Source organism: Schistocerca serialis, chromosome 10, assembly GCF_023864345.2.
Source record: "Schistocerca serialis cubense isolate TAMUIC-IGC-003099 chromosome 10, iqSchSeri2.2, whole genome shotgun sequence".
NCBI lineage: Eukaryota > Metazoa > Arthropoda > Insecta > Orthoptera > Acrididae > Schistocerca > Schistocerca serialis.
This window is the reverse complement of record NC_064647.1, coordinates 203006836-203032965: the sequence shown is the minus strand read 5'-3', so window position 1 is coordinate 203032965 and position 26130 is coordinate 203006836. Positions and strand designations below refer to the sequence as shown.

Below are 26130 nucleotides of genomic sequence, written 5' to 3'. Positions count from 1 at the left end.
TGGTGTAGCAATTTTAATGGCCAGTAGTGTATATACACTGAAGAGCCAAAGAAACACCTCCCTAATATACGCAGAAGTGCCGTAACACGAGGTGGCATGGACTAGACTAATGTCTCAGGTAGTGCTGTAGGAAACTGTCCATAAACCCTTAAGAGTGCGAGGGGATGGCGATTTCTTCTGGAGAGCACGGTGCAAGGCATTCCAGATACCTCCAACAACGTTGACGTCTGGGGATCCTGGAAGTCGGCGGATGCGTTGCCTTCGCCGGCCGCGGTGGCCGCGCGGTTCTGGCGCTGCAGTATGGAACCTCGAGACCGCTACGGTCGCAGGTTCGAATCCTGCCTCGGGCATGGATGTGTGTGATGTCCTTAGGTTAGTTAGGTTTAACTAGTTCTAAGTTCTAGGGGACTAATGACCTCAGCAGTTGAGTCCCATAGTGCTCAGAGCCATTTGAATTTTGCATTGCCTTCACGTTCGTTACTGATCGTGATGCACAGTGCACGGAGGGGAAAGGGAAATAGTTGTGTATGCGTAAACAAACGTAGTCGATTCCAAACCTTAAGGGGACCACACAGTGGTTCAGGTTGAAAAAAACCGATTTTCGGTTTTCATCATATTTCGATAGATTAAGGTTTTATTTAAGTACCCTGAAAAAGATTTTGCTGAAATTTTTTTTTCGTGCATTTAAAGAGCATTTTCCTACCACGTGTGTTCATGTGCCTCGTCCACTTTTCTGTCACCCACTGTCAACCCACCCACTATCAACTCTAAGCTATATGGAGATGCAATTGTTAGCAAAATAGAATGTGAGGGCCACATTCAAAAACGTTTGGGAACAAGGCTGAGAAAACGAACTGTTGATATGAGAGGAAAGAAATTAGAAGATGGAAAATTGTTGACCGGACAGGGTCGGTTAACTAAAACTGAAATAGAAAACTTGCAGGCATACTATGGACAGGCAATTACGAGAAATAAAGAAAATCTGGAGGCAATGAAGAGAGATGTTTGGGCCATATTCTTCCATAAGTCCTCTACTGATGATAAGCCATGTCATGGATTGTGTGCATCAGGAGAAAATCCGTGGTGCAAATACAATAGGGCTCATGCAACTGGAGAATCTTATTATAACCACCATTCTCTTCCTGCTGCTGTTATTACAGCAGTTAAACATATTTTCAGACTCTTGGCTCATCCTGACCTTCTAAGGAAATGTCTGCATGGGCAGACACAGAACCCAAATGAATGTTTCGACAGCATAATTTGGAACCGCATTCCTAAAATTGTATTTGCAGGCATGCATACAATGAAACTAGGAGTTCATGTTACTGTTATTACATTTAATTCTGGTAATATTGGAAAGTGTTGGGTACTGAAAAAACTGGGAATTAATCCTGGTGAAAATATGATCACAGGGCTGCAACACTGCGATAAAATGAAGATAGCCGATGTAGACAGGTATGCATCTAATATAGAGAAGAAAGCAAAACAAACATCCAGGAAGGTGAAAAAGAAGCTGGAGACCTGCTAAAGGCCAAAGAAGGGCCATCATATGCAGCAGGACAGTTTTAATTAACTGTAAGTAACAGCTTTCAAAAGTTTTTTCTTTAAAGTCAATTTCTCACAAACTAAAATTTTCAGTACATATGCCCTATTATATCAGAAACTATCATAGAAAAATGAATGAAATTTTCAGAGACTCTGCATAACATAAAAACTCGGTGACTCTATTAGCATCATGTAACATACAGTAAAAATATTATGGTCCTGCATCAAATAGTTTTTTTCAGAAATGGGTCAAATACTTGCCTAAATTACCACGGGTTAGATAGGCGGGGTGTGGTGTCCTTAAGATACCAACGTAAACACACTGGTATGCAGGGGCATTTACAGCTGGTTCCCAAATCGAATTAATACGATACCGCGGCAACGGTTGATTTGCGGACACATGTCTCAAATTCAAATGGTTCAAATGGCTCTGAGCACTATGGGAGTTAACATCTGGGGTCATCAGTCTCCTAGAACTTAGAACTACTTAAACCTAATTAACCTAAGGACATCACACACATGCATGACCGAGGCAGGTCTCTTCAGAAGCGTGCAAGGGATAAGTTCCTGCAGTCGCGCTATTCATCTGTGTCCTCGGGCGCTCAGATGGATAGAGCGCCTGCCGTCTAAGCAGGAGATCCCGGGTTCGAGTCCCGGTCGGGGCACACATTTTCAGCTGTCCCTGTCGATGTATGTCAACAACACCTGTCGGCAGCTGAGGGTTTCAATTAATTAACATTTATTCTAGAGAAGCTGCACGGTCATCAATGGTATCTTTTCTTTCGAGAACAGTTGCTACCTTCATACACTTGTTGTCCTATATAGGCGTTCCCGACCGCAAGGCCGTATTCTACCTGTTTACATATCTCTGTATTTGAATACGCATGCCTATAGCAGTTTCTTTGACGCCTCAGTATAAGGTAGCGTAGAGCCGTTGCATTGAACGGAGACTCGAAAAATTGTTTTGTAGCGAAAAGTCTGGAACATAATATGGTGTGTTGGAATAAATAAAACCAACACCTGCATCTACATGATTACTGTGCAATTCACATTTAAGTGCTTGGCAGAGGGTTCATCGAACCACAATCATACTATCTCTCTACCATTCCACTCCCGAACAGCGTGCGGTAAAAACGAACACTTAAACCTTTCTGTTCGAGCTCTGATTTCTCTTATTTTATTTTGATGAGCATTCCTACCTATGTAGGTTGGGCTCAACAAAATATTTTCGCATTCGGAAGAGAAAGTTGGTGACTGAAATTTCGTAAATAGATCTCGCCGCGACGAAAAACGTCTTTGCTTTAATGACTTCCACCGCAACTCGCCTATCTGCCACACTCTCCCCTCTATTACGTGATAATACAAAACGAGCTGCCCTTTTTTGTACCCTCTCGATGTCCTCCGTCAATCCCACCTGGTAAGGATCCCACACCGCGCAGCAATATTCTAACAGAGGACGACATCTTCTAAGTGTCCTGCCAATGAAACGCAACCTTTGGCTTGCCTTCCCCACAATATTATCTATGTGGTCTTTCCAACTGAAGTTGTTCGTAATTTTAACACCTAGGTACTTAGTTGAATTGACAGCCTCGAGAATTGTACTATTTATCGAGTAATCGAATTCCAACGGATTTCTTTTGGAACTAATGTCGATCACCTCACACTTTTCGGTACTTAGCGTCAACTGCCACCTGCCACACCATACAGCAATCTTTTCTAAATCGCTTTGCAGCTGATACTGGTCTGCTTTCAGAAAAAAAAAAAATGTGCTGGATTGCTTACTGAACTCCTGCCGGCCGTAGAGTATCGTGATTGCGACAATCAAGTATCTTTCGATAGGTCACAGTTTCATGGTGCTAGGGGAGGGGGTGGTGGGGGGTGGGGTTGAAAGCAAAATAACACGTGGAAAAGCCGGTTTCGTCATACGCGCAGAGCGCACGGTCTGTACAGCCTCCTTCCAGACAGGTTGCGGCGCCGACTCCGCATTTGGAGGCTGCGATGACGACCAGGCCGGCGGAGAAAGCCGCTCAATGGAGCCACGGCGGTCCCCGAGCGTCGCGCGTTTCTCGGAACCCCAAACCGGCCTCCAGGGACAGTCGCAGCCGCCACCCGTCCATCAGCGTCCCGGCACCGCACTCGCAGCCACCAGGCCCTTCCGTCCATTCAGCTTTCGCGGCCAGAAATGCGAGCCCGGCGGCCGCTCCATTCACAAGCGTGGCCGCGCCCCTTTCACAGACGGAGAAACCTCTTCCTTTTCTGCTGAAGGCGGAAAGTCGCATCTCGATGGCCTCGTTCGGTCACTCTACGAGGCCGTGCTGAAAAGTGATGCCCCTACATCTACATCTACATCTACATCCATACTCCGCAAGCCACCTGACGGTGTGTGGCGGAGGGTACCTTGAGTACCTCTATCGGTTCTCCCTTCTGATCCATATTGTTCGTGGAAAGAAAGAGTGTCGGTGTGCCTCTGTGTGGGCTCTAATCTCTCTGATTTTATCCTCATGGCCTCTTCGCGAAAAATACGTAGGAGGCAGCAATATACTGCTTGACAACTCGGTGAAGGTATGTTCTCGAAACTTCAACAAAAGCCCGTACCGAGCTACTGAGCGTCTCTCTTGCAGAGTCTTCCACTGGAGTTTATCTATCATCTCCGTAACGCTCTCGCGATTACTAAATGATCCTGTAACGAAGCGCGCTGCTCTCCGTTGGATCTTCTCTATCTCTTCTATCAACCCCATCTGGTACGGATCCCACACTGATGAGCAGTATTTAAGCAGTGAGCGAACAAGCGTACTGCAACCTACTTCCCTTGTTTTCGGACTGCATTTCTTCAGGATTCTTCCAAAGAATCTCAGTCTGGCATCTGCTTCAGCGACGATTAATTTTATATGATCATTCCATTTTAAATCACTCCTAATGCCTATTCCCAGATAATTTATGGAATTAACTGCTTCCAGTTACTGACCTGCTATATTGTAGCTAAATGATAAAGGCACTTTCTTTCTATGTATTCGCAGCACATTACACTTGTCTACATTGAGATTCAATTGCCATTCCCTGCACCATGCGTCAATTCGTTGCAGATCCTCCTGCATTTCAGTACAATTTTCCATTGTTACAACCTCTCGATATACTAAAGCATCATCCCCAAAAGGCTCAGTAATCTTCTGATGTTCTCCACAAGGTCATTTATATATATTGTGAATAGCAACGATCGTACGAAACTCCCCTGCAGGACACCCGAAATCACTCTTACTTTGGAAGACTTCTCTCCATTGAGAATGATATGCTGCGTTCTGTTAGCTAGGAACTCTTCAATCCAATCACACAATTGGTCTGATAGTCCACATGCTCTTACTTTGTTCATTAAACGACTGTGGGGAACTGTATCAAACGCCTTGCGGAAGTCAAGAAACACGACATCCACCTGGGAACCCGAATTGTGTACGTGAATACTTAAAGCTTTTTAACTGGGGACGCTCATGAAACTGACCGAAAATATCAATTTTCAATTTAAAAATTTTTCTTTCAAAAATTCAGTCTTGATCACACCACGTTTGTTTCAAGAACGTAGGTGACCGGTTTCGGTCATATCACATGACCATCATCAGACCTGTAATTTAATTTAGAAAGTAATAGAAACCTTACTAGATTGACAACAAAATATGAGAAAATGCTTATAAGGATAAAATACAATAAGACTTGTTATACCCATGGCAACCTTCGAAGATGGTAGGTGGAACACTCTTCTCAGTTGCTGTGATGTCGCCGGCCGGAGTGGCCGTGCGGTTCTAGGCGCTACAGCCTGGAGCCGAGCGACCACTACGGTCGCAGGTTCGCATCCTGCCTCGGGCATGGATATGTGTGATGTCCTTAGGTTAGTTAGGTTTAATTAGTTCTAAGTTCTAGGCGACTGATGACCTCAGAAGTTAAGTCGCATAGTGCTCAGAGCCATTTGAACCATTTTTTGCTGTGATGTCAGCTGGTGCCAGAAAGTCACGGGCATACGTTTAAGTACGAAGATGCTCCTCCTTCCCCTTCTCTCTATATCTACATCTACATACATACTCCGCAATCCACCATACGATGCGTGGCGGAGGGTACCTCGTACCACAACTAGCATCTTCTCTCCCCGTTCCACTCCCAAACAGAACGAGGGAAAAATGACTGCCTATATGCCTCTGTACGAGCCCTAATCTGTCTTATCTTATCTTTGTGGTCTTTCCGCGAAATGTAAGTTGGTGGCAGTAAAATTGTACTGCAGTCAGCCTCAAATGCTGGTTCTCTAAATTTTCTCAGTAGCGATTCACTAAAAGAACGCCTCCTTTTCTTCAGAGACTCCCACCCGAGTTCCTGAAGCATTTCCGCAACACTCGCGTGATGATCAAACCTACCAGTAACAAATCTAGCAGCCCGCCTCTGAATTGCTTCTATGACCTCCCTCAATCCGAACTGATAGGGATCCCAAACACTCGAGCAGTACTCAAGAATAGGTCGTATTAGTGTTTTATAAGCGGTCTCGTTCACAGATGAACCACATCTTCCCAAAATTCTACCAACGAACCGAAGACGACTATCCCCACAACTGCCATTAAATTCTTGTCCCACTTCATGTCGCTCTGCAATGTTACGCCCAAATATTTAATCGACGTGACTGTGTCAAGCGCTACACTACTAATGTAGTATTCAAACGTTACAGGATTCTTTTTCCTATTCATCTGCATTAATTTACATTTATCTAGATTTAGAGTTAGCTGCCATTCTTTACACCAATCACAAATCCTGTCCAAGTCATCTTGTGTCCTCCTACAGTCACTCAACGACGACACCTTCCCGTACACCACAGCATCATCAGCAAACAGCCGCACATTGCTATCCACCCTATCCAAAAGATCATTTATGTAGATAGAAAACAACAGCGGACCTACCACACTTCCCTGGGGCACTCCAGATGATACCCTCACCTCCGATGAACACTCACCATCGAGGACAACGTACTGGGTTCTATTACTTCTCTCTCTACCTCACGTCAACCAATCGGTGTAAAACGGATTCACATAATCGTCAAAACGTAAAAAAAAGTACAACAATAACATAAAAATAGTTATGTATAAAATATCTCTTTACAGCCATGGAACTACTTAAATATTGTATGAAATATCAATTAAAAGCTTTAAAAATAACTGTACAGACGACGTATACTCAGTGTGCCCTCTATGGGCTTAGGTGGTACTACCACAATGGTTTGAAAGTCTACGATGTTGTGGAGGTCTTTGGCATTGTGGCATCATATCGATATGTGAGTTGTGACTTGACTGCAAGTATACACCTTTGCTAGATTCAGTCTGTCTGTCTTATATTAACATTATTTGGCACAGGAGATATATGTAATAATGGAATGATCAGCTGCCGAGTGCTATGATATTACATACATTTTTTTATGTCATAAAACTGATTTATTAAAAATGGAGTTACATTTCGTAATATTTCTAGTTGGAAATTTAAGATTGTGATATAAATATTTATGTACTGTTCTAAGGTACATTTCTGCCATGGATAGAACTGGGTCCTATGATTTTCTCAACTGACTGGTTGACGTGAGGTAGAGGGAGAAGAGGTAAGCGGAGCGTCTTCGTTCTTAAGCGTATGCCCGTCACTTGCTGGCACCAGTTGACATCACAGCAGCTGAGAAGAGTCCTCTACCTACCATCTTAGAAGGATGCCATGGGTATAACAAGCCTCTTTGTATTTTATCCTTATAAGCATTTTGTCATATTTTATTGTCAATCTAGTAAGGTTTCTACTGCTTTCTAAATTAAATTACAGGTCTGATGATCGTCATGTGATAAGAACGAAACCGGTCACTTATGTTCTTGAAACATTTTTGAAAGAAAATTTTTTTAAAATTTTCAATTTATTTTTTAGCTCATGAACACTAAGTTCCCAAAGTTCAAATGATGAAATCGCATCCGAAGTGCTAAAAAACATTCAACAGCATATATAGTATAAAACATTTTTTTAAATATTTGGAAGGTGTCTATCAACAACCGTCAAGTAATATATAAAATGCGTGTTTAACCATCAGCTGCTTTTATTTTAAACCCAAATATCGACCGGTTTAAGTCATGGGTCATCTTCACGGATAAGGATTAAAATGGTCTAACCCACAGCATCACATTTGTCGTTACTTAAATAATGTGTAGAGCACGTCATGAATATCAATATACGACACAGAACTGTCAGAAGCAAGCATACTAGTAACAAGCGTACACAGAGCAGAGAGTAGATCAGGACTGGTATGTGTACGCTTGTTATTATTGGTTACTGATATTTGTGACATGATCTACATATTATTTAAGTAATGATAAATGTAATCCGGAACGAAATTTTCACTCTGCAGCGGAGTGTCCGCTGATATGAAACTTATTGACAGATTAAAACTGTGTGCCGGACCGAGACTCAAACTCGGGACCTTTGCCTTTAGCGGGCAAGTGCTCTACCAACTGAGCTACCCAAGCACGACTCACGACCCGTCCTCACAGCTTCAATTCTGCCAGTACCTCGTCTACCTTCCAAACTTCACAGAAGCTCTTCTGCGAACCTTGCAGAACTAGCACTCCTGAAAGAAAGGATACTGCAGAGACAGCTTAGCCACAGCCTAGGGGATTTTTTCAGAATGAGATTTTCACTCTGCAGCGGAGTGTGCGCTGATATGAAACTTCCTGACAGATTAAAACTGTACTGGACCGAGACTCGAACTCGGGGCCTTTGCCTTTCGCTGATGGTGGTTTAAACACGCATTTTATACAAATATTTTTTTTGTCTAAGACAACCAGTTTCGAACGGACTTTGCTGTTGACTTCAGGTCTTAAAAATCTTTTTCCTGTGCAATGTGTTCATTTTACGTTCAACCTCACACCAAGTTGTCAAGTGGATAAAAATCAGCACAACCGTACAACACTTGCCCGAGAAAGGCTAAAGTCCCGAGTTCGAGTCTCGGTCCGGCACCCAGTTTTAATCTGCTAGGAAGTTTCACATCAGCGCACACTCCGATGCAGAGTGAAAATTTAATTCTGGAAACATCCCCCAGGCTGTGGCTAAGCCATGTCTCCACAATATCCTTTCTCCCAGGAGTGGTAGTTCTGCAAGGTCTGCAGGAGAGCTTCTGTGAAGTTTAAACGGTACGAGACGAGTTGCTGTCGGAATTAAACCTGAAGGAGGGGTCATGAGTCGTGCCTAGGTAGCTCAGATGGTAGAGCATTTGCCCGCGAAAGGCAAAGGTCCCGAGTTCGTGTCCTGGTCCCACACACAGTTTTTATCTGCTAGGAAGTTTCATATCAGCGCACACTCCGCTGGAAAGTGAAAATTTAATTCTGACAACCTCACTGTTAAAATTTCAAATCAATAACTTCAGTACTTTCGGAGATATCAATTTTTAACTGAAACACATAATAACCGTGCTAACATTGTGATACTGAGTTAGGAACTGTAATTTATTCGTCTATAGTATGAATTGAAAGTACACCCAAGAGGATAGGTTCATATAATCTAATTTTTTGGAATTTACTTTAGTTTCATTACCACTTATTTGTGACATAATTAAAAAACTTTGGAAAATTATTACTTCATCCTGTTGTGGTTGTGCGAGTGTTCTGGAGAAGCTGAGAGAGTGAATGGAGGATATACGTAAAGTGATAATGTGACATTTTATTTAAAACTATGTAAATGGATGCGTTAGAAAGTTGTGCAATAGACTAATTTGTGACATATGCCTGCGTGAGCTTGATTTTGTAAAAGCCAGTCAGAAGGGGCGTTGAGTATTAAATTTATTAGTAATTTATTTTGTCGAAAGGAATCGTATTTTGTTTTCATTAAATTTTATTTAGTTTCGGAATTACGAGATTTCTAGTCTAAATTACTTGTGGTAACCTGGCATTACAAATACCGCAAATCTAGAAGAGCTCGAAATGGTCTGATTCGCTGCTTGACACACTAGCCAATATGACTTGGCCGGCCGCTGTGACCGAGCGGTTCTAGGCGCTTCAGTCCGGAACCGCGCGACTGCTACGGTCGCAGATTCGAATCCTGCCTCGGGCATGGATGTGTGTGTTGTCCTTAGGTTAGTTAGGTTTAAGTAGTTCATGACATCAGATGTTAAGTCCCATAGTGCTCAGAGCCATATGAACCATTTGAATAGGACTTGATAGCCATTTCCGCGCGTTTAAGTACGGCTTTGTGCCTCAGATCTATGAGTCGAGATAGTCGCTCGATAACAGTTTTCTTGTAAACATCTACATTAAACAGCGCTCATCAAATTTGTTCCAAAATGAATAAATTCACGAGTTTGATCAGTTCTCGTGTCGTTGACGGAAAGCGACTACAGTTTTGAGCATTTTGTGAAAGTTAAAGCTTTGTGAGTGGTTTACTCTAGGGGATATTTGAGTGTGAAAATTTCATGTCGAACATAAAGTCCGCGTGGCGTGTTTCGTGCAGATGATGAGACACTATGGCGATCATTTCTTTAGAGAAAACCGATTGAATGAGTTAACTCGCAGGTAGTCGTGGGTCAGTGATTGTTTAGGACGTTCAAATTATCGGGTCGGACTAAATATCTTCTGGCTGTTTTCGGGTGTAAACTTGTAACAAAAGCGGTCAGTAATATTGCATACTGATGTCGGGGTATTAAATACGAACCTGATAGTCATTTTCCGTGTTCTAAATACAATAAACCAACTTAAAGGAAATTTTAGACATTTTTAAACGAGTCATGCAAGAATCCCGAAAACTCGATAGTTTACCTAACTTTCAGTTATTGCCCATGGACTTGAGTTATGTGGTCTTTGTGTGACACGTACTTAGTTGAATTTTCGTCAACGCTGCTTTTGTCGGCTAAACCAGTATCTACCATCGCAGGGATAGGGGCAGACAACCTGAAACCTATCCACGTAGGAAGACTGATTATTTAAAGGATAGTGGGAGACCCCCCTCCCCCCCCCCACTACAGGAAGTCTGTTTAAAAAGATCTGTCGCACCTTCTAAGCGCAATCTTTGGTTTGCCTTCCCCACAACATTTTCTACATGATGGTTGCAATTTAAGTTGTTTGTAATTACAACCCCTAGATATCTAGCTGAACCTACAACTATTAAATTTGTATTATTTATTGCGTAACGGAAATTTAAGGGAAGATTTTTTTCAGTATTCATGTGGACGACCTGACATTGTGCAATTCCTTTTGGACTTCGGATGATTTTACTAGACTTTAAATGACGTCATCGACTGCTAACAGTTTATCAAGGCTACTCAGACTGTCTCCAAACTACAGATTAAGACCAGTTGAGGGCTTGTAAGAGTTCGTTGGAGAATGCCAGACGTCATTTCTGTTTCACGCTATGACTTCCTGACAATTAATTCCAAGAGTGAACATTATGACAGGAAATCACAAATTTAGTCAAACAATAGAGACGATATGCCAAACACACAATTTCATTGGATGCTACCTCTGAGAAGCGGTGTCAAAAACTTTCTGGATTGTCGCGAACTTTACAACAGTTCCCCCAGTACGTTATAAGAATCGAAGGACATGATAGGGGAGTAGTAGTCGAGACCAGAGATGTGCTATGTATGGAAGGCATCGATATAGAATTCGAGTTTATCATCTACGATTAAACCTGGATGGCCGACAGTAATGTTCGATGTTTTTAACATTGATGTTAGATGAGGAGTTTATAGAATGGTGTAAAATACAACATACGACCACAAAGACATCTGATACCATATCACAACTTCTTATGTACGTAATGTGCAAAAATTATTTTTAGAAGAACTTTACGCTTCTACCTGTTGTGTTGTTGACATACCCTGCTCCTCATAACAGTGTTTCAGAATCTGAAGTTTTGGCCATACAGCTGAAATAATTCAGCGCAGCTTTTGTAGCTTTGGATAGGTAGTAATACGAGGGTTATTCAGAAAGTAGGGAACGGTCACGTCTGACGCCGCTGGACGAAAAAACGAAGAGTAGACGCCCGAGCATTGTGACTGACGATCTTGTCGCTAAAGTTGATGAAACGATTCGTGAAAACCGTCGCTTCACAATAACGCAGCTTTCGCTTTCTTTTCCACAAGTTTCACGGACTTTTTTGTTTGAAATTGTCAGTCAAAAGCTAGGCTACCACAAATTTTGTGCACGATGGGTGCCCAAAATGCTTACAAAGCACCATAAAGAACAGCGAATGGGGGCAACGTTGACATTTCTGGACGCCTATCACAAACATAGTAATTCATTACTGGATCAAATCGTAACTGGTGACGACACTTGGGGGCAACACGTCAGTTGCGACACAAAATTACGGTCCATGGAGTGGGGGCGCACAAAGCCCCCCCCCCTCCACCCCCCCCCCAAAAAAAACAAGAAAATGTTTGCAAACCTTGTCAGCAAGGAAGTTGATGGCTGCAGTGTTTTGGGATAGGCAAGGTGTGCTCGTTATTGATTTTCTCGAACGTAGAGCAGCCATAAATTGTGCCCGGTACTGTCAAACTTTGCACAGCCTTAGAAGAGCAGTTCAAAACAAACGCCGGGGAAAGCTGACGCCCAAAGTTTTATTTTTGGACGACAATGCCCGACCTCACACGGCAAACCGTACTAAAGAACTCCTTTATTCTTTCAAATGGGAAATTTTCCCTCATCCGCCCTGCAGCCCCGATCTCGCACCAAGCGACTTCCACTTGTTTCCCAAGATGATGAACTGGCTTGCAACGCAGCGCTTTGATGACGACGCGGAAATCCAGGCGAGCGTGACTCACTGGTTGAAGTCTCAGGCGGCCGAGTTTTACGACGAAGGTCTTTCAGAGCTTGTCCACCGCTATGATAAGTGCCACAATGTGCTTGGTGAATATGTGGAAAAGTAGTATGTCAGTCGCTCTTTCAGATGTATATAATAAAATGTATTTCTTGTAATTAGTTTTTTTTTTTAATGCCAAAACGTTCCCTACTTTCTGAATAGCCCTCGCAGATCTTGTTTAGCATCTAGAAGGCGATCGTTCAGCTTATAACCGCACTGCGATGGTGGATCTGTTTCTGGTTCAAATGGCTCTGAGCACTATGGGACTTAACTGCTGTGGTCATCAGTCCCCTAGAACTTACAACTACTTAAACCTAACCAACCTAAGGACATCACACACATCCATGCCCGAGCCAGGATTCGAACCTGCGACCGTAGCGGTCGCGCGGTTCCAGACTGTAGCGGTTAGAATCGCTCGGCCACTCCGGTCGGCGATCTGTTTCTGTTTCAGTTTTCGAATTGCTCTTTTTCTTGTACAATTTTACAAGTATAATGTTCAGGCCATAAGTAAAATTTGCTTTCTCTGTTTTCCCACAATGTGTTGCCCAATCTCACTGACAGTCCTTTGACAGCTGCAACTGAATCCTTGATGGTTTTGGTTGCCTTCGAGCATGCTAAAGCATCTTAAAAATGTATGTTCTAGAAACTAAAACACACGGTCGAGAGATGTTGATTGGCTCATATCTTACCATTCCCTGTTGACAGCATCCTCTTTTCGATTTCTCTTAAATAGTCTGTATTCGTTGGATGCCAGATATTTTGATACTTAACATATTTTACGATACTTTACTGCTTCCCACTTTCCTACGCAAATATCATGAATAGCCACTTCTATAGGCTGAAGATTGTCCCAAACGTCTACCAGATGAACAATATCTGTGACAGCATGGATGCTGCACTAGTATGGCACTAAGTGGTGATATTCTCCTGTATACCGAAAACCATCGAAGATTTTAGATGGTTACAGGAGGAAAATAAACTGTGGATGGAAACCCATGTCCGAAGTCGTCATCAACCGAGGGAAAACAGCATCGCATTCATATCGGACAAGGCCTGTCTACACAGGCCTGCATCTTCTTGACCGGCGATCGTGACAGTCAATCGCAGTCGCAGAATAACAAACAACATCGTAAGACCTTCTGCATAGGGTCTGTCAGTGTAAATAGTCACGTTTGCTGGCGGTGGGGTTGCCTAGTGGCAGGCGCCGGCGCCGATAACTTCTACGCTCTGTAGCGTCGTTGGATGACGTTTCCGGGCAAGGGTTCCTATCCTCGATTTGTTCCTCCAGACACCCACTGCTACCCGTCGAAGCTTGGCGTAACATTTCTGGGACATTCTATAGAGTGAACTGTAGGGAGTGAAAGACTGCCTTACACCCTTTTTAATCCGAGCACTTCGTTCTTGGTCTGCCACTTTGATTTTCCCTCTTCTGGTGAAGACAATATTAGGCTAATTACAGCAAGCACAAAGGTATTTAGTCAGTGTCTTCCCATGCTCCATACCCGGATCTAGCTGAAGATAAAGACAGGAATATATCGGACTAATAACTGAGGGTTGGGTGAGATGAAGAGTTTGGCACAGTAAAGAAACTCCTGATGGGCACATCAAACTATAGAAAAGACTTATGACACAAAAGGCCCTCTGATGTTCTCGATTTATATAAATGATCTAGGTGATAATCTGAGCAGCCCCCTTACATTGTTTGCAGATGACACTGTAATGTACCATCTAGTAAAATCGTCAGACGATCAATTCCAATTACAAAATGATCTAGAGAGAATTTCTGTATGGTGCGAAAAGTGGCACATAGCACTAAATAAAGAAAAGTGCGAGGTCACCCACATGGGTACTAAAAGAAATCCGATAAATTTTGGGTATCTGATAAATCGCACAAATCTATGGGCTGTCAATTCGACTCAATACCTAGGAATTACAATTACGAGCAACTTAAATTGGAAAGACCACATAGCTAATATTGTGGGGAAGGCGAAACCAAGACTGCGCTTTGTTGGCAGAACACTTAGAAGATGCGACAAACCCACTAAAGAGAAAGCCTACATACACTTGTCCGTCCTCTGTTGGAATATTGCTGCGCCGTATGGGATCCTTACCAGGTAGGATTGACGGAGGACATCGAAAAAGTGCAAAGATGGGCAGCTCGTTTCGTGTCATCGCGCAGTAGGGGTGACAGTGTCACTGATATGATACGCGAGTTGGGGTGGCAGTCACTGAAACAAAGGCGGTCTTCTTTGCGGCGAGATCTATTTACGAAATTTCAATCACCAACTTTCTCTTCCGAATGCGTAAATATTTTGTTGACACCCATCTACGTAGGGAGAAATGATCATCATAATAAAATAAGAGAAATCAGAGCTCGAACGGAAAGATTTAGGTGTTCGTTTTTTCCACGCGCCATTCGAAAGTGGAATGGTAGAGAAGTAGTATGAAAACAGTTCGATGAACCCTCTGCCAGGCACTTAAATGTGAATTGCAGAGTAACCATGTAGATGTAGAAAGAAGACAAGAAGTGTAAATCCCTCAACTTCAGCCATTACTCTTACTACCAGTACAGTCCTGGTGACTTTACTAATCTTTAGAAGAGAAGAAACTGTTCAGGAAAGACGCCCACTCAAATGACGCACTCACGAGTACGTTTGTACCTACAAGTTTCTGCAATAGTGAAAAATTTTTTTCTGTGTAATGGCCAAGTCAGTAACAACGTTCGGCAACAACACATGCGTGTGTCTTCAAACCCATTATAGCATTCCGATATATGGTCATGAGTACACCAGACGGGTTGCTGCGCAACTACTTCAATCTGAAGATGATCCAGAATGATCGAAACATGTAATCTAATTAAAAACTTACATTTGAGATGGAACAATAAAAGATAATTATCTTAACGGTCTCTGGAGTTGGCCTGCTTTGGTCTGCTTCTCTTCAAAAATTTCATCCTTCCACAGTTTTCGTAACCATATCTTGAACGCCAATTGAACAGTTGAACTGACGGTCGCTACTCTCTCACCTGCAGCGCGGACGACGGTCAGTGCCGCTAACAGCAGAGGCGCGGCGGACAGCCGCCACAGCACCTGCGACACCGCCATGCTGGCCGCATTCCTGCCAACACAACAAAGTAAGCCGTCAGCAGTGCGGTACCAGGTCTGCTACATCTTAAAAACTTTGAGCCCAGCAACATGAAAAACATATAACTTCAAAATTTTTTGCGAAAGTATCTTTATTATCAATGTTGGCAACGAATACGAGAAGAAATCGGCTTAAAGTAAACATTCAATACTTTTAAGGTCGTTGTTTCTCTTTCGAATATATTTTTAAAATTTTTCACAAAACTAACCTTTATTATCACAGCAAGCAACGAAAACAAGAAAAAACTGGGAAACAGTAAACAATCAATAGTTTAAGGAGATGGTTTCACTTCAGAAGTACTAGCACGTTTTCAACCACCCATCATTTATAGTGATATTTTATAAAGCAAACTGGCATAGACACAGTCCCATACCTCGAAACTCCCACTAACTCATAATGCCGAAAACAAATCACAGTCCTCAATAACAAGCAAATGTTGTTGTTGTTGTGGTCTTCAGTCCTGATACTGGTTTTTATGCAGCTCTCCATGCTACTCTGTCCTGTGCAAGCTTCTTCATCTCCCAGTACCTACTGCAACCTACATCCCTCTGAATCTGCTTAGTGTATTCATCTCTTAGTCTCCCTCTACGATTTTTACCCTCCACGCTGCCCTCCAATACTAAATTGGTGATCCCTTGATGCCTCAGAACATGTCCTACCAACCGATCCCTTCTTCTGGTCAAGTTGTGCCACAAACTTCTCTTCTCCCCAATCCTATTCAATACTTCCTCATTAGTTACGTGATCTACCCATCTAATCTTCAGCATTCTTCTGTAGCACCACATTTCGAAAGCTTCTATTCTCTTCTTGTCCAAACTATTTATCGTCCATGTTTCACTTCCATACATGGCTACACTCCATACGAATACTTTCAGAAATGACTTCCTGACACTTAAATCAATACTGGATGTTAACAAATTTCTCTTCTTCAGAAACGCTTTCCTTGCCATTGCCAGCCTACATTTTATATCCTCTCTACTTCGACCATCATCAGTTATTTTGCTCCCCAAATAGCAAAACTCCTTTACTACTTTAAGTGCCTCATTTCCTAATCTAATTCCCTCAGCATCACCCGGCAAAACAAGCAAATATGTGCCCATAATTTAATAAATTTTGCAACAAAATTGCATAAAAGTGGTTTCATTTCGAACTACTCTAAAAGTAGTAGAACAAACTCAAATTTACGTTAACTAACTTCAGATGTACGAAGGGCATTCAATAAGGAATGCGACACGTGTTTTTCTCCGCCAATTTCGGGTGAAAAAAATGCGGAAATTGTTGTTGGACATCATGGAATATTCCCGCTTCAGCTCCTACCTATAATTTCAGGAAGATCCGATAAGTAGCGGCACTGTACATAGCCTTCAAAATAACGTCTGTAACTAAGGTGCGTTCCAACCAGAGAGGTGTCATTGAGTTTCTTTGGGCGGAAAACCAGAGCATCGCAGATATTCTCACTGGCGCTTGCACAATGACTACAGACACCCGGCAGTGAACAAAAGCACGGAGAGTCGCTGCGCGAGGCGTCTGTCATAATGGCAACAAGGTCGTGAAAACCTGTCCGATCTCACGCGTGCCAGCCGACCGCACACAGCTGTGACTCCTAGAATGCTGGAACGTGCGGACACTCTCATTCGAGGCGATCCACAATCACAATCAAACACGTCGCTGAACAACTGGGTTCGTAGTGCTGATACACTGGTCCACCAGCTGGCATTATCAAAGGTGTGTGCCTCGTCGCCTAACAGAAGCCAACAAAGAGCAACAAAGGGGTCGTCTGTGCGGAATTGCTTGCGTGTTACGAGGCTGATCCGTGACAATTTTTTCTCGAACATCGTCACAAACGATGAAACATGTAGCCCTATTATTTAAGCAAATAAATTTGTTCTTCATAAATCCAATCTGTTCGGCAAAAATATATAAACAGAAATAGCATTTATAATATTTCATGGGTTCATCACTTCGAACCGAAAACAAAGTAGCAATCCATGCAGTGGCGCCACATCACCTCTCCTCCGAAGAAAAATTTCAGCCGCATCATAGTTTCCACAATGAAATATTGTCTCAAAATGCGGCAGAAAACCCAAAGAGATTCCGGTCGTATGTAAAGTACACCAGAACCAAAAAGCAGCCACTAGCGTTTCTGCGCGATACCGACGTAAATGTTACCGATGATGGTGCCACTAAAGCGGAATTATTAAATACAGTTTTCCGTAATTCCTTCACGAAATAAGACGAAGTAAATATTCCAGAACTCAAAACCAGAACAGTTGTTCGCATGAGAGACATAAAAGTAGATATCTTAGGTGTTGCGAAACAACTCAAATCACTTAACAAAGGCAAGTCTTCCTGTCCACATGGTATACTCCTTTCGGAGTATGCGGACACAATAGCGCCTATCTTTGCAATCATATGCAACCGCTCACTTGACGAAAGATCTGTTCCTAAAGACTGGAAAGTAGCACAGGTCACGCCAATATTCAAGAAAGGAAATAGGAGTAATCCATGGAATTACAGATCCATATCACTGACCTCAATTTCCAGTAAGATTTTGGAGCATATACTGCACTCGAACATTATGAATCACCTTGAAGAAAATGACTTATTGATAAATAACCAACACGGATTCAGAAAATATCGTACTTGTGCAACGCAGCTAGCTCTTTATTCCCATGAAGTAATGAGTGCTGTCGACAAGGGATCTCAGATCGATTCCATATTCTTAGATTTCCAGAAGGCTTTTGATACCGTTCCTTACAAGCGACTATTGATCAAATTGCGTGCATATGGAGCATCGTCTCAGTTGTGTGACTGGATTCGTGATTTCCTCTCAGAGAGGTCACAGTTCGTAGCGATAGACGGTAAATCATAGAGTAGAACAGAAGTGATATCTGGCGTCCCGCAAGGTAGTGTCTTAGGCCCTCTGCTGTTCCTGATTCACACAAATGAGCTAGGTGATAATCTGAGCAGCCCCCTTAGATTGTCTGCAGATGACGCTATAATTTACCGTCTAGTAAAATCATCAGACGATCAATTCCGATTGCAAAATGATCTAGGGAGAATTTCTGTATGGTGCAAAAAGTGGCACATAGCACTAAACAAAGAAAAGTGCGAGGTCGTCCATATGCGTACTAAAAGAAATCCGATAAATTTTGGGTATCCGATGAATTGCACAAATCTAAGGGCTGTCAATTCGACTAAATACCTAGGAATTACAATTACGAGAAACTTAAACTGGAAAGACCACATAGATAATATTGTGGGGGAGGCGAAACAAAGACTGCGCTTTGTTGGCAGAACACTTAGAAGATGCGACAAACCCACTAAAGAGACAGCCTACATTAGGGTACGTATACACTGGGATACATGTATCGCGACATGTATGAGCGACATGTCAATTTGACATGTCGCGATACATCACCTCATACAAAAATTCACGGAACTTGTATGCGGAACCTCGAGCTCATACATGTCGCGTATACATTTTGTATATCGCTTTTTGGCCATATACGCGACATGTATGAGCGACATTTGAAGAACTCGCGCATGCGCAGTACTATCATTTCCTGTCGTCTTGTCGACTGCCGCTTATTTCGACGATTAGCGCATGCGTAGTACCAGGCTCTTTGGCGGCTGTTTGAGTTCTGAAGGTGCCGACTGTCGTTTCGACGTTAATGTATCTGCATAGAATATCAAAAAGTGCCATATGCAACATTATTCTTCGTGTTTGCGAGGCCATTGTGCAAGTTTTATCCCAAGAAGTGAAGGTAAAAGTTTTATACATATATCAGAGTATGTAATACATTATATAATTTTTTCATGCATCTGGCACGTATATCAATGTTTTGCTATTATTCCGGAGGCCTCGCGTGATAATGTTGACAACGGATGCCGACAATCGTGTGTGAGACGTTGGCATTTGCAATCGCGCGACAATGCAAATGTTTTGTCATGAAATCTTCGTTTTACGAGGAATCCCCAGTGGCTAAAAAACGGAGTGTTACTGCCAACTGATCCTCTGGTGGAATCGCTTCCCGAAAGTTTGTGTTGGTTTTGGACACAAGAAGAGCCACAAGTGATAACAAACCGCGGAAATCCTCCATACTCATCCTAACATAATTTCTAAAATATGCGCCATCCTCTAGCGTTAATTCGCGAGAAACTCTCTGTGCCACCATCTACGCTTCCTCCCGCCTTTTCTTCCTATCATCTTCCAAAAGAGCAAGTGTATCAGCACATAAAAATGTGAAATCTTCCAAATCGTCAAAAAAAAAAAAAAAAAAAATGTTCAAATGTCTCTGAGCACTATGGGACAACTGCTGAGGTCATTAGTCCCCTAGAACTTAGAACTAGTTAAACCTAACTAACCTAAGGACATCACAAACATCCATGCCCGAGGCAGGATTCGAACCTGCGACCGTAGCGGTCTTGCGGTTCGAGACTGCAGCGCCTTTAACCGCACGGCCACTTCGGCCGGCTCCAAATCGTCGTCGAAAGCTATCGCAGTGATACATATCAACCAGTGTAAACGCACGCTCGTACGTGTATGAGGTTGATACTTGTCAACTCATACAAGTCGCGATACATGTCGCAAAGTCGCATATACATGTATCTCATACATGTGCCGATAAAAATCGCAGTGTAAACGCACCTTTACACTTGTCCGTCCTCTGCTGGAATATTGCTGCGCGGTACCAGGTAGGATTGACGGAGGACATCGAAAAAGTGCAAAGAATGGCAGCCCGTTTCGTGATATCACGCAATAGGGGTGAGAGTGTCACCGATATGATACACGAGTTGGGGTGGCAGTCACTGAAACAAAGGCGGTTTTCTTTGCGGCGACATCTATTTATGAAATTTCAATCACCAACTTTCTTTGACGAATGCGTAAATATTTTTTTGACACCCACCTACATAGGGAGAAATGATCATCATAATAAAATAGGAGAAATCAGAGCTCTAACGGAAAGATTTAGGTGTTCCTTCTTCCCACGCGCCATTCGAGAATGGAATGGTAGAGAAGTAGTATGAAAATGGTTCGATGAACCCTCTGCCAGGCACTTAGGTGTGAATTGCAAAGTAACCATGTAGATGTAGATCAGACGGTAAAGTCATGGCGACGACCTTCTGAGAGTCTGAAGGGGTTATTCTGTTTACTGTCTTTGATGGGTATTTTAATACCCTCAGGAAATTTAAGAAATGACTTCAGCGGAATCATCGCCACAGAAATGCAAACGTATTTCTGCTTCTCCATTACAACGCAACGCCTGGTGCAAATCTGAGCACAAAAACTTCTACATCTACATCTACATTTATACTCCGCAAGCCACCCAACGGTGTGTGGCGGAGGGCACTTTACGTGCCACTGTCATTACCTCCCTTTCCTGTTCCAGTCGCGTATGGTTCGCGGGAAGAACGACTGCCGGAAAGCCTCCGTGTGCCCTCGAATCTCTCTAATTTTTACATTCGTGATCTCCTCTGGAGGTATAAGTAGAAGGAAGCAATGTATTCGATACCTCATCCAGAAACGCACCCTCTCGAAACCTGGACAGCAAGCTACACCGCGATGCAGAGCGCCTCTCTTGCAGAGTCTGCCACTTGAGTTTGCTAAACATCTCCGTAACGCTATCACGCTTACCAAATAACCCTGTGACGAAACGCGCCGCTCTTCTTTGGATCTTCTCTATCTCCTCCGTCAGACCGACCTGGTACGGATCCCACACTGATGAGCAATACTCAAGTATAGATCGAACGAGCGTTTTGTAAGCCACCTCCTTTGTTGATGGACTACATTTTCTAAGGACTCTCCCAATGAATCTCAACCTGGCACCCGTCTTACCAACAATTAATTTTATATGATCATTCCACCTCAAATCGTTCCTCACGCATACTCCCAGATATTTTACAGAATAACTGCTACCAGTATTCGCAATACATTACATTTGTCTATGTTAAGGGTCAGTTGCCACTCCCTGCACCAAGTGCCTACCCGCTGCAGATCTTCCTGCATTTCGCTACAATTTTCTAATGCTGCAACTTCTCTGTATACTACAGAATCATCCGCGAAAAGCCGCATGGAAATTCCGACACTATCTACTAGGTCATTTATATATATTGTGAAAAGCAGAGGTCCCAAAACACTCCCCTGCGGCACGCCAGAGGTTAATTTAACGTCTGTAGGCGTCTCTCCATTGAGAACAACATGCTGTGTGTTCTGTTTGCTAAAAACTCTTCAATCCAGCCACACAGATGGTCTGATATTCCGTAGGCTCTTACTTTGTTTATCAGGCGACAGTGCGGAACTGAATCGAACGCCTTCCGGAAGTCAAGGAAAATGGCATCTACCTGGGAGCCTGTATCTAATATTTTCTGGGTCTCATGAACAAATAAAGCGAGTTGGGTCTTACACGATCGCTGTATTATCACTGTATTGTTCATCTTCATCCATTCTATAATCTGGACTTCGCCCCTTCCGACTTCCGTCTGTTTAGCCCAAGGAAGGATGCACTCCGAGGAGCATTAAGGGGGGGGGGGGGGATGGGGGGGGGTTACTGATGCAGCAAAATGTCGATCAATAAAGTGGTACCATCTGGGCACATAAGTCCTCCCAGTAAGGTGCCGTAGGGCCGTCGCATTGAACGGACATTATGTTGTAAAACAGGGTTTTGCAGCAAAAAAAAAAAAAAAAAAAAAAAGTGGGGAATAGCGTGGTGTATAGAATCCTGAATAAAACCAACCTCCTTTCAGAAAAAAATTACCGCGTTACTTGTTGAATGCCCCTCGTACTTACTTCTGTCATTAATCTTCTAAATATGGACACTATTATAAACCTGCTTGCCACAGTCTCCCGCAATCACTTAACACAATCTCCGCGTCGATTGTTGCTTTGAACGTCGTAAGTAACTGCTACAACACACTACATTGGTAGAAGTATCTCAGTGCCCCACTAGATGCGTGTGTCCAACAACATCATTGCTTTCATGCTAAAGACACTAGTACTTCAAAACAATATTAATGAAATGGTGGTTTCAAGCAGAAACCACTGGCACTGAAATGGTTAAAAAGCACTCCAGGTGGGACAACAGTGAAGATCACTATTTAGAACATATGGACTATGGCAGATAAAAACATGTTATTAGCGAATAATTGTAAATACTTCAGAATTGACGGTGCGATGCGAATGATAAGCACAGGCGAGTAAGTTGCCGTAAATAAACCAGGCTCGTTTCAAGGTGTCTGTCTGTGGTAATACAAGTACTTAACCCCGCACTCCTGTACTCATACTAAAAATGCAGACATGGTATCTGATCACTGGTTTTGCAACGGAAATTCTACTGCCGATCGTCAAGAATACGGGAGGCAGTTGATACTCGCGTAGTACAGGTTCCAAGATTGATTGGTTGTTTCACTTCTTTTTTCCCAGCAAATTTCGTGACCAGAACACACATTTCTTCCGAGCGTGCGATTGTAAACTAGCTTCACGAAACTGGTATGTTTGCCTTACCTGTCGCCACGTACACATGAGACACAGTTTGCGAAAAACGACAATCGAATTTTTGGATCAGATTTTCGCTGTCGGTTCGCGTTTTAACTCAGAATCCATTTTGGTAGAAAGATGAAATATTTGTTCTTCCAGCGTCAGTTCTTTCGCACGAAAGGTGTCTGCAATAAACTGTTCCGACCTCTTCACGTCGACAGATTGAGGTTATCATTACCTTCGTAACATTTTTAATGAAGGGAGAGTACGATTTCATTTTTAATGTCACTGAATTATTAAGGAGGAGATATTATTAAAAAAAAAATAAAATGAAATGAGAGTACGGCATCGTTGGCCGGGAGGCCCCATTAGGGGAAGTTCGGCCGGCAGTTGCAAGTCTTATTTCAGTCGACGCCACGTTGGGCGACTTGCGCGCCGGTAATGAGGATGAAATGATGATGAAGACCACAAAACACCAAGTCCCCGAGCGGAGAAAATCTCCAACCCGGCCGGGAATCGAACCCGGGCGCGTTCGCATGGGAGGCGAGCACGTTACCACCTTTTCTTTATTGTTCTCATTTTGTTCGATTTTGTTCGTTGCATTTTTTCGGTGCGGATGTCCCATGACACCCGTTCAAGTTGAGTGTTGAGCCGTTGACTCAGTTTTTGTTTTGTTTTTTTTTTGTGCAGAGGGCAGCTAACCCTCTGACCGAGCACGCTGAGCTACCGTGCCGGCGCCCAGCTAAGCAGGCGAACTAACAAAAAAAAAGAAAAAAAGGATGTGTTTAAGCGCGTTATGAACACGAAATGTGTGGGTGAAACTGTCTTCGTACACCCACCTACTACGTCACGAACGTTGTATAAGAAGGTGCGAAGCGACCACTGGCTGGACATCATGCATTCTATTTCAACATTTTTTAGACTCAGAATGGCTGGACAACTTTCGAATGAGTAACAACATTCCTGGTCCCGTGTATAGGATTAACAAATGTTTTGTCGCTAACCACTGACTGTGTAACGAGTTTTGTCACTAATAGTTACCAGTCGACATATGTTCCGCAAACAACGACTGCCTCAAACCCGGCTTTCTCTGTTCGCACACGATTCTTGTAAGGCAGTAGACGCACGTGTCCAGATAGACGACGTGTGTTCCTTGACTCCAGAAAAGCGTTCGGCCTACTTCCGCACTGCCATCTACTGAACGAAATGAAAGCGTACTATCATACCAGTTTTCTGAACAGTTCCTAGCAAACAGAACACAGCAATTCGTTACTTATGAACAACTTCGGGCGTACTCCAAGGGCGTGTCATAGCACCATTACTGTTCACAAAATACAGTTAAAAAATGTTACATATTTAGGAGGTCGCACTATGGACCAACACAATAAAAAAATTCAGCTCTCCTTGCCCACTTTTTCATCTCAAAGTAACACTTGCATCCTATGTCCCTAATTACACTAAAATGGTTCAAGTGGCTCTGAGCACTACGGGACTTAACCTCTGAGGTCATCAGTCCCCGAGAACTTAGAACTACTCAAACTTAATTAACCTAAGGACATCACACACATCCATGCCCGAGGCAGGATTCGAACCTGCGACCGTAGCGGTCAAGCGGTTGCAGACTGAAGCGCTTAGAACCGCTCGTCCACTTCGGCCGGCCCTAATTACACTCATGGAAAAAAAGTCGCAACACTAAAAAGGAGTTGTGCGACAGAAACGAAAGTTGGTAGTTGTGTTGCTACATCGCTGGCCGCTGTGTTCATGCGGGACAGCCCATAGAGGATGACTAAACCTTATAGATGCTGAAATTGTACGTACACAAGTTCCAAGATCTTTCTCCAGTCTTTTGTCTTTCCTCCACGACTGGAGTACGAATGGTCCGAATTCTGTCACGATCAGCCATTGTTGCAATACAGAGCCAGAGTCTGTTTTTTTTTTAGTCATCAATCTTCTGACTGGTTTGATGCGTCCCGTCCTCTCTTCTGCCTAGGATGATGATTCGAATTTTTATGTAGGTAACGATCGGTGTGTCTGTCTTTCCTATATACCTTGTGCCCTAAAGTCCCATCTGCCCGTTTAATAACCAATACATCCAAAAAAATTAGTTGTCCATTACTCTCTTTCTTAAATCTTTCCGTTCGAGCTCTCATTTCTGTTATTTTATCATGATGATCATTTCTCCCTACGCAGGTAGGCGCCAACAAAATATCAACAAAACATCAATGAACAGTATTAGTGTTCGTTCGTAGCACTTCCAACCTACGTCCTCAAATATTTGTTGGGTGTATTCCAATCTCTGTATTCTTCTACAGTTTTTGCCCTCTGCAGCTCCCTCTAGAGCCATGTAAGTCATTCCCCGATGTGTTAACAGATGTCATATCATCCTGTCCTTTATCCTTGTCGGTGTTTTCCGCGTATTTCTTTCCCCTCCGATTCTGCCCAGAACCTCCTCATTCATTACCTTAACAGTCCATCCAATTTCCAACATTCGTCTGTAGCACCACATCGCAGTTGCTTCGATTCTCTTCTGTTCCGGTTTTCCTGCCGTCCATGATCACTACCATACAACGTTCTCCTCCAAACGTACATTCTCAGAAAGTTCTTGCTCAGAATACGGCCTATGTTTGATACTAGTCGATTTCTCTCGGCCAGGAATGCCCTTTTTGCCAGTGCTAGTCTGCTTTTGATGTCGTCCTTGCTCCTTCCGTCATTGGTTATTTTGTTGGCCGGATAGCAGAATTCCTTAACTTCCTCTGCTTCAAGACCATAAATTCTGATGTTAAGTTTCTTCCTGTACACATTTCTGCTACCAGAGAGGCAATTCTGACGTGCGGTTGATAATGCAAGCAACACTGACGCAAAATCAAGGCACGTTCATAGGATTTGACGACCTGGAAAAAGCGTTCGACAATGTAAAATGGTGCAAGGTGATCGAAATTTTGAGAAAAATAGGAGTAACCTATAAGGAGAGACGGATAATATACAATACGCACAAGAGCCAAGAGGGAATAATAAGAATGGATGACCAAGAATGAAGATCTCGGATTAAAAAGCGTGTAAGACAGGGATGTAGCCTTTCGTCTCTCCTGTTCAATCTGCACATTCAAGAAGCATTGATGCAAATA

General features: G+C 43.0%; 1 protein-coding gene across 3 annotated transcripts in view; it reads right to left on the bottom strand.

Moving 5' to 3' along the window:
• Window positions 1-26130, bottom strand: part of LOC126425318 (interference hedgehog) — a 602807-nt gene that overhangs the window by 127717 nt on the left and 448960 nt on the right. For all 3 annotated transcript variants that reach the window (XM_050088299.1, XM_050088300.1, XM_050088301.1), the window contains exon 2: window positions 15410-15501. In XM_050088299.1, the coding sequence (XP_049944256.1) occupies window positions 15410-15488 (79 nt within the window). In that variant the 5' untranslated portion in view covers window positions 15489-15501. The remainder of the gene's footprint in view (window positions 1-15409; window positions 15502-26130) is intronic.